At 49.0% G+C, this 14,167-nt stretch overlaps 1 protein-coding gene across 1 annotated transcript; it reads right to left on the bottom strand.

Annotated features, from left to right (window-relative positions):
• Window positions 1–563: 563 nt before the first annotated feature.
• Window positions 564–10,540, bottom strand: C1r (complement C1r). Its single transcript, XM_059256897.1, has 11 exons — window positions 10,369–10,540; window positions 9,449–9,677; window positions 7,579–7,771; window positions 7,083–7,229; window positions 6,787–6,983; window positions 6,315–6,462; window positions 5,996–6,117; window positions 4,249–4,327; window positions 3,771–3,926; window positions 1,870–1,944; window positions 564–1,459 (listed from the first exon to the last, which is right to left on the bottom strand). Coding segments are annotated over exons 1-11 (2,118 nt in total). The 5' UTR covers window positions 10,371–10,540; the 3' UTR covers window positions 564–689.
• Between the last annotated feature and the right edge of the window lie 3,627 nt (window positions 10,541–14,167).

The raw sequence follows: 14,167 nt of genomic DNA, 5'->3' as shown, positions 1-14,167 counted from the left end.
GGTATGGTGGCACACAACTGTAGCCTCAGCTCTCGGGATGCTGAGGGTGGAGTACTTCTTGGCCTATGAATCTGAGACCAGCCTGGCCTCAATATACAATATAGTAAGAACTTGTCTCAGATGATAACTGATTGAACTTGGAGACACAAACTCACATCATTCTTCTTCAAGGAGAATTTAGTGACAAGAAGCTGATGTGTTTTAAAAGCTTTTAATTTTCAAATATGCTCAAGAAAAAACAGGACTTTCTTCGTATCATACAATCAAGACAAACTATAGACTAGTACTTTAATTATTTATGTGTGTGTGGGTATGTGCAGGTGTCTGAAGAGGCGAAGACCTTGGGCCCCTGTGGAGCTGGAGTTAGAGGCAATTGTGAGCCATGTGACAGGGGTCCTGGAAATCAGACTATGTTGTCTGCAAGAACAGTCCATTCCTTACCAGGGAGCCATCTCTCCACCTGACATTGTTAACCCTGAGCCTTAGGCAGGAGGACTGTAAATTTTAGGACAGCCTGGGCTACAGTCTGTGTTAAAATCAAAACACCAGAATGTTGATGGGGCTATAGAAAAGACATTTTATTCTACACAGTCTGTGATTTTAATATGGGATCATGGTGGTTATCAACAATCAGTCAGATAATTTTTTAATACATTACACACTGGATTCTGACCTAGTGAACTCTGGGTTCAGTCTTCCTCTCCCATCTCTTTCTTGATCCAGTCAACATAATTGAGTATCTTGGTGTAAAAGCCATATCCCTCACCACACCCAATGCCCCAGGACACGATGCCTGTGGCAATCCAGGTATCACGATCTCGGTCCCTAACTGCAAAAACACCTCCACTGTCCCCCTGGCAGGCATCATGCTTTTGACCTGGGTCCCCAGAACAGAACATGTTTTGAGAAAACACATCATTACTCTTCTTTGTCTGGAGCCATCTCTGACACGCTTCTCGTTCAGCTACAGGCAGACGGACAAACCTGAGGTTAAAAGCAATTTTATCTTCTGTTATCCCAAAGCCACTGACATAACCCATGAGGCCTTCATCATAGAAGGTCTCATTGTCAGGGAGACAGATGGGGAGGAGGTTGGGACCCAGTGTGACAGGGTTTTCCAGCTCCAGCAGGGCGATGTCTCCTTCAAAATTGTTGGGTTCATCTTGGCGGTAGTCGGGATGCATGATGACCCTACGGACTGGGTGATGTCCCAGTTTTTTGATCTCTTCCACGTTTATGTGGCCCAGGAAAACATCTTTACTGGTGTCATTTTGTCTGTTGTGTTCCTTGGGGTAGATGGTGTGGGCTGCGGTCAGGACCCAGCGGTCTCCGAGCAGGGCCCCGCCCCCTCGCCCATGGATATTGGTGAACGCTTGCCAGGGGAAGTTGCCCGGTTTGGCTTTCTGCCCTCCGATGATGCGTTGCTTCTGTGTCACAGGGTTGACAGGCTTCCCACACACTGCAGAGAGATGGGGAATGAGGACCAGTCAGCCCCAGGTCCCGCCCTTCTTCCCTTTTGCTCAGTTTCACCTTTCCGTTGCTCTTGAGTTTCCCCCCTCTAGCTTCCTGTTCCCATAGTGCATTCTATAGCCCATTCTTGGCTAACTCTCCTCATCCTTAGTTATTCCTTCCCGGACTTTCCCTGAGTTTACTCTCCGATTCCTTGTCCATGTGAGCACTACACCTTCAGGACTAGTTGATTTTCTGTGCCTCTCTCCCGGGACTTTCATTCTCGTTCCTTTTCCTTCCTCCTCACCGGCTTTTCACTTTGAGCTAAGGGATCGCCTCCCTTGGCCTCCTTTCTCGCTCCATGCTTCTCCTAAGGTCCTGCAATCCTGCAAACCACACCTGGGATGACGCAGTATTTACCTGGCAGACACCTTGGCATTTTCTCCCCTTCCTCTTCATTCTTCCAAATGCCCTGGGCTGTGCAGGTATACATCCCTGCAAATAAAAGGAGTTAGAATCAGGGCTGGAGGTGATGGGCCAGAAAAGCAGGCAACAGAGGCCACTGGACGCTGAGGGTGTTACATAGGAAGACGGAGAAAAGAGCCACCACATCATGGATCAAAGTTGACTGGTTCAATCTATATGGACATATAAAAGTATTAAGAGACTTCACACACAAATCTTGTCTTATTGTTGAGTGAAAAAAGAATACTTAACTATATATATTTGAGGTCACGCCTATTTGTAAAAGTAGACTTCACACTGTAAGGAAGCTATCCAAAGCTTATCAGTAAAGCATCTTGGTAGCAGGATTATGGATAATAATGCCATGTCTTTCTTCCTGTATCTCTCTCTCCAGATTTCATTGTTTAGCACAGGCTAGCCTTGAATTTGCTATGAAGCTCAAGCTGGCCTTGAACTCTCCATCCTTCTGCCATGGTCACCGAGGCGCTGGCATTCCGGGAGTGCAGCAGCACACCCAGCAGGAGCTACACCTTCTGTTGCTGACACTCAGCCGTGTTCATTGCTGAGTATTTTATCTGTTTGTTACATCTTAACACGGGGCACTTTCAAGTGTGTGTTATCCTCATTTTAAAACTAGGAAATAAGATTAAGCCCTCTCTCTGTCCCTCCTTCCCTCCCTCCCTTCCTTCCTTCCTTCCTTCCTTCCTTCCTTCCTTCCTTCCTTCCTTCCATGTTGAAGATGTAGCCCAGGGACTCTCACATGGTAGGCAAGTGCATTACCCCTGAGCAATATCCTCAGTCTTGGATTTTTTTCTTTTTAATTTAAAGAGAAATTTTGGTTAGATGTGATGGCATATACCTGTAATCCTAGCTCTTGGGATATAAAAGCAGGAAGATTAGGTGTTTAAAATCATCCTTGGCTACACAGTGAGTTTGAGGAGAGAGAGAGAGACAGAGAAAGAGACAGAGACAGAGACAGAGAGACAGAGTGAGGAGAATATTAACAAATAGGGCAGGCTGGGACTATAGCTCAGTGGTAAGAGTGCCTGAGAGAGGCCCTAGGTTCAATCTCTGTGACTACAATAAACCAACCATCCCATAGATGAGTTTGAGAAGCATTAAGTAAAGCTAAATGCAAAAGAATGCAAAAGATCACAACACAGCAGCCTGAGAGAGGGAGAACAGAGAGGGCATTTCCCTGTGAACGTGACAGTGGTGATGGTGATGGCTGTCGTGGTGGTGCAGTGTTATTTATTACTAATGGTAGAGTTGGTGGCAATGACTGTATTGGTATTGCTAATGAATGGATATGGTGGAGACAGTGTTGGTGTGGTGATGATAATAGTGATGGCCGTGATGGTGATAATTGGTTTTGGTAACAGTGATGGTGGCTTTGGCGATGGTAATGTGGTAGTGGAGATTGTTGATGTTGGTAATGATGGTGGTAGTATCAGTGTGGTGGTGATGTTGGTGTTGCCTATGGTGTTGGTGGTGCTGGTGTTGGTATGATGGTGGCGATTGTTGGTGTTGGAAGTCACGATGATGATGATGATGGTATGTCAATGGTGGCTATGGTGGTGACTGTGCTGGTGGTGGTGCTACTGGTGGATGACAGCGTTGTTACTGGCAGTGGTAGTATTGGTAATGGTTATAGTAGTGAGAGGGAGCTGATGGCTTATGAGATTCAAGTCTTTGCTTTCCACCAGCTTGGATACCCTTTCCTTCAAACCTATTAGACTTTTTTGGCACTGCAATTTAGGATCCTTCAGCCAGTTCCTAGGACTCTATTGAAGAAATTTCACCGTCCCTCACAGCTGTAAAGAGGACTGAGGACTGTGATGAGCATCAGTTCCTACCTCGAATGGACTCGCTACTGCCAGCTCTCGTCTTCATCTTATAATATGGTTCATGGCAGGAGTATTGGATACGGGCTTCATAGGTGTTCACGCCTCTTGTGGTGATGTAGCGGAAGTCCCCATTAGTCAGGCTTCGGGGCTGCCCACAGTCCTTGACTTAGAGAGAACACAGGGTTGTAAGGGAGAGGAGGCCACTTGCATGGAACCTTCAGCCAGAGTGTGAACTGTCTCAGCCTCAGAAAAATGTGGTCAGTGGGGTGGACACTTGCAATGGATGGAGTGAAATTCAGTTCTGGCAGAGCCCATCAGGCCAGAGATGAGGACTTAACTTTCTGAGGTGGGCCTCGAACTTCAAAGGACAAGCCAAGAGCTAAGACCCTGCAGATGAGAGTCTGAATTCTTTCTCCCTCCCAGCTCAGGTCTAAAGACTAAGGGATGGCAGGTCCCTAGGGGCAGAGACATCCAATTTGTGACTTACTCTTGCACCTGGGCATGGCACGATGCCATGTGCCATCATCCTGGCAAACAGCTGTGAAGGAGAGCAGCGCCTGGTTTCCCTGTTAGAGTGGAAATTAGACCAACCATCAGCACACAGCTCCCCTTTCCACACTGCACACGGAGTATAGGAATGCGGTGACAGGTGTGGTGTCCATCTCTTAGATCACAGGGCCCGAGAGATGTGGCTCCTCCCTCCTCCCTAGCTAGTGCTCTCAGGCCAGGGCTATACATAGGATACCGAGTTCCAAAGCAGAAAGTCACAGCAAGGCTAACTGGTAGATTCAATAACCTTTTTAGATTCTTGCCTGTTTCCACAAATTGCCCCCCCCCCCCCCCCATTGTAATAAAAAGCAAACAAGTCAGGACTGTGCTTTTGTATCAAAACAAAGACCATTTCCTGGAGCAGATCCCGGCTTCTCACTTTCTTTCCTTGAAATGTCCCCCCAACCCGGCCAAGGTCTGTACCACATCTCTCCTTGATTGTAATTTTCTTAAAATCAAGGGCTTTCCTTAAAATTCTAGTGCCGACCGGCCACTTTCATAGGTGCTTAATATGATGATGTAGCAGGTGAGTGGAGAGGGCACAAGACCCCAAAGTGGCATTCTCTTGATAATATTGGAAAATATTAACTTTTTTGGGGGATGGGGCCTTGTTATATAGCCTAGGCTGGCCTGGAACTAGCTATGCAGCCCAGGCTGGCCTCAAATTCATGGTTTTCTGCTTTAGCACCCGGAGTGCATGTTACAGGCGTATACCACCACCTCAGCCTCTGCCACCACTGCCGTTGGCACCCGGAGTGCATGTTACAGGCGTATACCACCACCCCAGCCTCTGCCACCACCGCCACCGACACACCTGGCCATGAATAACTTAAGAGCAAGAACAAGATGGGCCTCGGGGCAAAGTCTTGTCATCCCAGGACTCAGCAAACGGAGGCAGGAGGATAAAGAGTTTGCATCTAGCCTGGTCTACCCAGTGAGACCGACTGCCACTGTTACTTCTCTCCTACCTACTGAGCCATACTTCTTCACCAGTCTGCCAAGCTGGACAGGGCAGTGGGCCTGTGGTGAGACCACCAATGTGCGTCAAAGAGCCCCGGAGGGTTGGGTACAGCAGCCGCTGTGTGATGGTGAACTGGACAGGACAGCTCCACCCCGACTTTCCAGTTCTTATTCCTACAGTGAGTAATTCAAGTGGTCCAGGAGTGTTTAAACTTGGCTATGCATCCAAACCCCACGGGTAGTTTTAAATAGTGCTCAGGCTATACAGCAGACTGATGGAATTAGATTCTCAAGCAGAGAACATAGACGTCAGTTTCTTAAAAACCCTCTGAGTGTTTCCAGTTTGCAGGCAAAGTTGATTCCTTTTTTCTTCTTTACGGTACCGGGCATGGGACCTAGGGCCACCTGCCTGCTAGGCAAACACTCTGCTACTGAGCTATATCCCAGCCTTCTTTTTTACTTTAAACTTTGAGACGAGGTCTCATTGAGTCACCCAGGTTGGCCCTGAACTTGCTCTGCAGCCTAGGTGGACCTTGAACCTCAGTCCCTTTTCTGTGTAGTCAGATCGGGTAGCAGGTGGACTGGTACTTCCAGCTCCACCCTCGACGGCTCCATCTGAGTCTATAGTACCAAAGATCGGACGATCTTAGTCATTGCCCCCCCCCACCCCCCTGCGCACCCAGGGGACACCGGGAGGGTCTCTCCTGTCAGCCCCAGCCTCTCACCTCCATGAGCTGGTAGCCTTGTTTGCAGGTAACAATGAAGTAATCCCGGAACTGGTACTGAGGCTGCGGCTCCTGGATGATGGTGAACTCATCTAGGGCCTTGGGTTGGGGGCACTTGATGACTGTGGGTGAGGCCAGAGGGCATGTTCACATCAGAGCCGTTTGTCCTTCCTTCTCAAACCCCACTTTCCCTCATTATTGGCAGGGAAGTGAGGTGCTTAGATACTTCAGTTGTGGGGGCTGGAAATTGAACCCAGGGTCTCACGCATGTTAAACGGGGGTTTTACCAGTAAGCCCCACTCCGGCCTAACTCTCTTACTTTCAGTGGTGTAGTGAAGCTTCCAGCCGCGACTGTCCCCTGACTCATCTGTGAAGAACACCAGATCCACCGCATTGCTGCTGGTGTCGAGGTCTGGAGGCCTTCGATTTCCACAGAATTCGCCCAAGTTCTTCCCGTTAGCGTAGATCTGATGGGAAGAGGGGTAGTTGATGTTATGTCTCCAGAGGGTACATTTTTACACATGGCCTCTTGGGGATCAGCCTCATGGCCAATGTTGGTGGTAGAGATGGAATCCTACCTGGTGTATGTTTCCAACTGCAGGTAAACAATGACGCCCGCCCTCCAACCCGGCCCCAGGACCCACTGACTGTTGTGTGGGAGCTATTCTAGACCTCTGTGATGCTGGTCAGCAATGTGTGATTCTGTGCCACTCAGTCAGAGGACCCAGGAAGAAGCAGGGGCCCGTGGAGCCATGTGGATATATGAAGGGGAGTGTAAAGGATGGCTGTACCTGGAGCTGGTCATAGGGGCAGTGTACTTGCTGGTGGTCATCAATTTCAAAAGGATCCAGGAACTTGAGGTGCACAGTGAGGCCCCGCTCTACCCGGATACTGTAGTTACAGCGCAGGTCCGGTGGGTAGGGCTGAGGGTATTCAAGGCTGGAGACATAGCCCGAGGGCTCTGTGTACAGCCCACTGCTACACTCAGCTACGAGAGCAGAACCAGACAGGTCGTTAGGGCTCTCAGGTTGGTTCAGCAAGCCTCTGCTCAGTCCTTGCCCGCCCTCTCACCCCATCTCTGCCTCACCCTGACAGGATCGTCCGTCTTTCTGAAGCTCATAGCCTGGACGGCAGGAACAGAAGTAGCCTCCAAGATAGTTGTGGCACAGGTGTTGGCATTGGGGCTGGTAGCCCCCTTCCACTGAGTTGACCTGGGGTGCACATTCATCACGGTCTGGAAGGGATTCCAGAAGGAAGGGTTAGGTTCCTATCCTGAGACTTCTGGAATCAGACGCACTATTGTTGGGCCATGGCATGGGGTCCTCTGTCCAGAGACTTCTGTGTGGTTCTTTCTCAAAGAGTCATGTACCAGAAGCCAGGAGATAAAGTCCACTTCTGGCCTCCACACCTCCCTAATGCTCTCTGGGAACTGCTTGATGGCAGGAGAACCCAGATTGTCAGACCCCATGTTGCTGAGAGATATAAGGAAAGCCAGGCTTCTGGGTTCCTTGGGTTTAAGCTTGTCCCCTATCCACTCCTGTGATTGAGGCCCGAAAGAAGGGCTGGCCACGGAGACCACTCACCCACAGCCTGGTAGTAGGCCAGGAAGCCCCTGTAGAACATGAGGGTCCCATTCTCTTCATTGGAGAAGTCTGTGTGAAAGGTCAGTAGCATCTTGTTCCCCTGGGACATGAATTCCTTCTGTCCTGGGGGGTTGCCCAGGGGAGACTCCAGCTGCCCACAGAACCTCCCTAGAGTTTTCTTATCAGCAGAAATCTGTTGAAGGAAGGACAGTCAGAAAAGCCCTGCTAAGAAGCCTGGTCCCATGTGGCAGGCCAGTGAAGGTTCTCTCCCTCTCCCTCTCCCTCTCCCTCTCCCTCTCCCCCCTTCCCCTCCCCCTTCCCCTCCCCCTCTCCCCCCTTCCTCTCTCTCTCTCTCTCTCCTTGGATTGAATCATGACCTAATGTTACTACCTACAGATCTGGCTGCTATGGACACCTCCAGGTGATGCTTCTCTGGCCATCCCAGTCCTTCACTCATTTTTATTTTTTTGAGTAGGCTCTTACTATGTAGCCTAGGCTGGCCTTGATGACATTTACTAATTTCTTTGTTTGTGTGTGTTGCGGGACATGTTGTGGGGTGTACACATGGAGCACAGAGGACTTGTAGGAGGCAGGTCTTTCCCTCAAGTGTGGGCATCCTTGGCATTGAACTCAGGGTTCTCACACTTGGAGGCAAGTGCCTTTAGCCACTGAGCCATCTTGCCAGCCCTAGGCTGTGGTTGAACTTGTAATTCTGCTTTCCCATCCTGACCGTTGACCAGCTCTTCACCTGTCATTCTGTGCCTGGTCATCTCCCTGCTGTGTTCTGCCCCCACCCCTCAGCTCCGATCTCACTCATTCCCACCACTTCCTGCACCCTCCTTCCCCGGGAATCCTGTCTCTAGGCCCTTTATCATTCCTTCATTCCTAGACTGGTCATCTTTGGTCTCCCATCGGCCCCCTTTTCCTTTCTGCCCCGCCTCTTCTCACTTTCCTTTTCCTCCTCGGTGTGTTGAGAAAGTGGCTTGCCTTGAACTTGCTGTCTAGCCCAGGCTGGTCTGAAACATTCTAAGTCTCCCTAGTACTGGGATCACAGGAGTGTGCCACCACGCCCAGGTTTTTGTTTGCTTTGTGTTTTGTTTTCCACTTTATCGTTTATAAACCACACTCAGCCCTGCCTCCTGACAGACCCAACTGAACATGATAGTATGCTGGGTACCCAGCAGCCTTGGCATTGCTTGGCATCTTGACGGTTTTTCCTCAGTCTCCTCAGTCTCTCAAAAGCAGAGGACATCTTCCTTGCTAACTTCACCAAATGCTGCCCCCCTCCCGCACAACACTGGGGTCCTCTTTGTTGGGAAGATGAGCAGTTTACACGTTATTCAATTAGCCCCCAAGCTGCTGCCTGAGAGTGACAGAATGTGGCAGTGCACGGGCCCTGCTTGGATCCTGCCTTTTATCTTTTCTGGACATAGAAAGATGAGGCCGAGAAAGAAATCCTTTGAAGTACAGAGTAGAAGGGACCAAGATCTTTGCCCTCCCTGAAGGCCGAGTGTAATCTGCAACGTTTCATTTCCTCCTGTTCCTGATGAGGTAGGTAGCCATACAGGGAAACTGAGGCACAGCAATTCCCTAAGGTCTTTCAGCTAGCCATCTCCTGACTCCTATACATAGTGAGATCTCCTGGAAACAAAACAAAACCAAACCCTTTTTTCCCCCAACCGTGATTCTCACCGAGGGCCTCAAAACCCACGAGTACCCCATCTGTGGCACCAGGAACTCAAGGCCGGCATTTCTACAGAGCTGCACAATGATGAGGTGCAGGCATATTGTCCAGGGTGTTTAGAGCACAGACTTCCAGCTTCTCTCGAAGCCCAGCATTTTCTCCCTTCCCTCCCAACCTGACTCCTACCTTGACATAGTCATAGAAACAGCCTTCAGAAGGCTCCACATCAAACTGCCGGAAGACGAGCTTCACCCTGTACCCCGGGGGGACTGTGATCACAGTGGTTGTCTCAATGTCGTTGGGGTAAGGCTTGGGATATAGAGGGGAGGACACCTCTCCATAGAGCTTCTGAGGCATGTAGGTAGAGCCCCCCACCCTGCAGAACAGGGTCACTAGAAGGAGGGCCAAGAGTTGCCTGTTAAAGAGAGAAGGGGGGGGTGTTTGTGGGGCTTGAAGGGTGCAGCACCCTTGCCATTTGGGCTGTTGTGGGGCGAAGATGGGATGATTGAACTGCCCATCCCTCCCCTCTGTCCATTCCAGACTAAGTAGAGGTTCTGTGACGGGGGTAGCGGCAGCCTTTGCAGAGGCTGTATCCGTGTCCCTGCCAGGCCAGTGTCCAGTCCAGAGGTCACCATGCTCCCATCATGCTTTCCCCCACAAGCCGATTCTCTGCCCTCCTCCTTCATCTCCTTTTCTTGCTGGAACAGGACTGGCTCAAGATCAGCTAACTGAGGGCGAAGATGGCTTTGCAAAGGCTCCCAACGCTTCAGCAAAGGCGTCTGGGAGAAACCCTTCACGGAGTCTAAGAAACACACCTAGGGGATTCTCTCCTCATTCAGAGGGTTCCCTCCCCTCACTGTTACCCTGCTGTGAGCCCAGAGTCAAGAAAAGAGAGGCAGCCCCAGCTCATGCCTAAGAGTCTGGTCCTTGGGAGGAAGGCTGAGGAGCATGTCCTTGTATATGTGTGTGCACTGGAGACAGGAAATAGTGTTGTGTCCTTGGTTTTTTTTTTTTTAATTTAATTTTTTTTAAAGTAATGTGGGAGCATGCTTGCCTCCTGCGGCCAGCCCCTCCCTCCCCGCCTGGTGCCCATCAGCCTTACTCACATGTCTCAAGGCCAGTTTGTTTTGGGTCTTCAGCTCTCCTGAACAGTCTTCAGGCACTGTAAGTTGAAAGAGGGAGTGGGCATGCACAGGAGGGGAGCGGGAGGGAAGGACTGTGGCAGCGGAGGGGTGACCATTCCCTGAGGAATGTTGTAGGGAATGAACATTTGCATAAACAAAAAATTCTGACTTCCCACTTTAGTTTTGGTTTTGAAATCCCTGTTGCTGGCGCCACCTGGTGGCCTACATGGGGAAGGACAGAGGAGATGGGATCTGAATTTTTAGGGACCGACCGGAAGCTTTTGGTTGGAGGTCCAGACTCCAGCGTTTCTGAGTCTGATTAGCATTTTCTCGGAGACTGTCCTGGGGGCTGCTAGCTGGGGTTTATTCGAGGTTCCTTTCCAAAGGCATCACGGGCCTCGGAGGCTGTGCGTTCCCATTGGTCCTATTCTTGTTATTCTTCCTCACCTAGCAGCTGGGGTGGCTAGATGGGGCAGGAGGATGGGTTTAGCTGCTATGGGTCCTTGGTCTCCATTGCTCACGAATGACATTTAGCCCTGGATGAGGGGTTGCTATGTCTCAGGACTCTAAAACAACGCTAGGCTTTGAGCACCCCCACGCAACCACCATTACGGAACTCGGGCTTGTCAATGAACTTAGATCTTATTGAAGATAGGGTAATTACAGAGGGGAGAAACATCTTTTCCTGGGCATCTGGTCAATTTGGGTCCTCAGGGATACAATTGCTCAGTGCTTCAAGCAAAGGGTGTGGCTGCAGATAGAGGGGACATTGTGTCCTGTTTAAAATTTTTGTTCCTGTGTCCACAGCACCGACTACCTTATGTTACTTTGTTCTGTGGCTGCGGAGGAAGCCTCCCAGTCCCTGTAACACTGGAGGGGGAACCTGATGTGTTTCTTATTCGATGAACCCTCCCACCCCATCCCTTACTAGTTTGCTTCTGGGATTATTTCTATTAGGGGTCAGACTGTGGAGTTCAAGGACTCACAAAGATGGAGCCAGTCTCCCATATGACAGTGACCAGTCATCTTGGAGTGTAGCTGGAGAGCAGGCACACACAAGATGCCAGAACTACCAAGGTTTGGAAGGTTTTCCCAGCAGATGTGCGTGTTGGAGCAAAGGCATGGATGTAGTGCAGGGCTGATCCATGATTTTAGCATGATAAGAGCATGGCCTTGCCAGATCAGGAAAGACAAATGACGAGGAAGAAGGAACTGGACTGAGATTGGAAGACAGGAGGAAGAGGGGGAATCTTGTCTAGTGAACTGCATGTTGTTATCTTAAGAGGTGTGTGAGTGTGTGTGTGTGTGTGTGTGTGTGTATGTGTGTTTGTGTGTTACATGTTCATAACGGAGGCAGAGGCAATAGATAGAGAGGAGGTCCATTAGAACAAGTCAGCTGAAGCAATCTTATCAATCATAGGGATTCTGAATTCTGTCATGATGTCATGTGACTTGACCGAAAATTGCCAAATTTGGACTTGACCAAAAATTGCTAAATCGGGACCTTACCACCTCAGGTCCAACTCATTGTTCAAACAGTCAAATCAAAATCAAAATCTATATCTACATCTAGAGATAAAAATAATTACATAGATCTAGACAAATATATGTAAGTATTTTGCTTTGTCAATATGAAAATATATAATTTTTTTTATAAAAACAAAATTTTCAATAATAAGAACGATACATGCTTATTACATAAAACTTAGCCAGTAGAAAACAAAAGAAAATTAGTCAAAATCACTCCACCTAAAGTAACTCCTGTTTAGTATTTTTTTAAAGAATACTTTTATTTGCCGAGCGGTGGTGGCGCACGCCTTTAATCCCAGCACTCAGGAGGCAGAGGCAGAGGCAGGTGGATCTCTGTGAGTTCGAGGCCAGCCTGATCTACAGAGCAAGATCCAGGAAAGGTGCAAAGCTACACAGAGAAACCCTGTCTCGAAAAACCAAAAAAAAAAAAAAAAGAATACTTTTATTTTAAACCTATTTATTTATTTTTAAAATTTTATTTATTTATATTTTGTATGTATGTATTTTGCCTGCATGTATGTGTGTGTCCCATGTGCATTCAGTGTCTGTGAAGGCTGGAAGAGGGGGTAGGGTACCCCAGAACTGGAGTCACTGACATTTGTGAGGTTCCATTTTTTGTGGTTTAGTTCTGAACCCGGGTCCACTGGAAGAACAGCCAGTGCTCTTGACCTCTGAGCCATCTCTCCAGCCCCTAGACTATTTTTAATAGTCTTTTGAATTGTGCATAGGGTTTAATAAGGAGAATCAACCATATTTAGATCCTGCCCCTATTTATTTATTTATTTATTTATTTATTTATTTGTTTGTTTGTTTGTTTGTTTGTTTTCCAGACAGGGTTTTTCTGTGTAGCCCTGGATGTCCTGGAACTCACTCTGTAGACCAGGCTGATCTTGAAAATTGTACCACTACTACTATTATTATTTTTTTTAAAAGAACTTTGAGATAAGATCAAGGCTGGCCTTGAACTTATGGTTCTTCTTCCTCAGCCTCCTGAGTGCCTGGGATTTTAGGTGTGTGTCACTTGCTCAGCTTGCATCCTGCTGTTTTTCAGAGATAAACAAGATGTCGTCCTTCCTTTCTTCTCTTTTATGGTATCCGTTCTCTGTTCTCACCGAACTGTTGTATCTTATTTTTGTCTCTCCCTGTAAATCACTCCAAATCTTTCCTACCAATTAAAGAGCTCATCTTCTCAGGCTAGCTGTGCCCTTGGTGATGGAGGCCAGGAGGAACGTGTGACTGATGGTGCTGCCTTCGCTGAAGCAGGTCTTCTCAGAGGATGGAGTTCTGTAAAGCTGTGGGGCCCAGAAGGGGATGTGGATGACCAGGGAGGTCTTGAAGGCAACTGAGAGGTATCCCTGCGGGCCGAGCCGGAGGAGTGTAGCCTCAGTCAATAACCAGCTGTGGGGCTTCCATTGCATCTCTGCCCCAGCTTCCTCACTGTGAGACATGGATAACGGCTAACACATCTTTCGGCCGGCATGGTGTCAGGATTAGGTGAGGTAACAGGTGATGGCCTGGGCACACAGTCGATGCAGGATGAGAAAGGAGGTTTTACTGTAATTGCACGTGAGAGTTGTGATCGGTGGTGAAGCCAACTGCTTCGAACATTTCACGGTGAACGTAAGGGTCTCTGGAACGGTTCAGAGACACAATGCGTTAAAACCCTTTCCTCCACACTCCATTTGAAGGAGACAATGGCTGTTCCACAGTAAATGCAGAAGAAACTGTCACTAGATGAGGTAGGGGATTCAAAAAGACGCACGCGGTCATGCTGCCAGGTTTAACTGCGCATGCTTATAATCCCAGTGTTTGGGCGACCGAAGCAGGATCTTTGCCGTGAGTTTGAGGCCAGCCTGGGCTACAGAGTGAAATCCTGCCTCAAACAAACAAAAAGATGTTCTAAGCAAACGTTGCTTAGATGCACAGGGCTTCCCTGGCGCAAAACCCGGGAAAGCTGAAGGTGAGAAGGGGGTAGGGGGTGCTGCTTCTGATCTGGGATGGTGTGGGTTCGGGGGAGGAGGCTTTCTCTTCGGCAGCGGGTTGGTGAATCAGTGACTTAAAGAGGGTTCCCCGGCCCCAAGTGGATCTTCACTCCTGCTCATTCTTGGTTGGGACCTCCACAGTGTTGGTGCAGTGCTCAGGGCCCCTGGGGTGCTCAGGCCCCCTGGCTCAGTCTTTACCCTCCATCACCCTCTTGATCCAATCCACATAGTTGAGCACTTTGGTGTAGAAGCCGTACCCCTTGCCACAC

Source organism: Peromyscus eremicus, chromosome 3 (genome assembly GCF_949786415.1).
Source record: "Peromyscus eremicus chromosome 3, PerEre_H2_v1, whole genome shotgun sequence".
Taxonomy (NCBI): domain Eukaryota; kingdom Metazoa; phylum Chordata; class Mammalia; order Rodentia; family Cricetidae; genus Peromyscus; species Peromyscus eremicus.
This window is presented reverse-complemented; position numbering and strand designations above follow the sequence as displayed.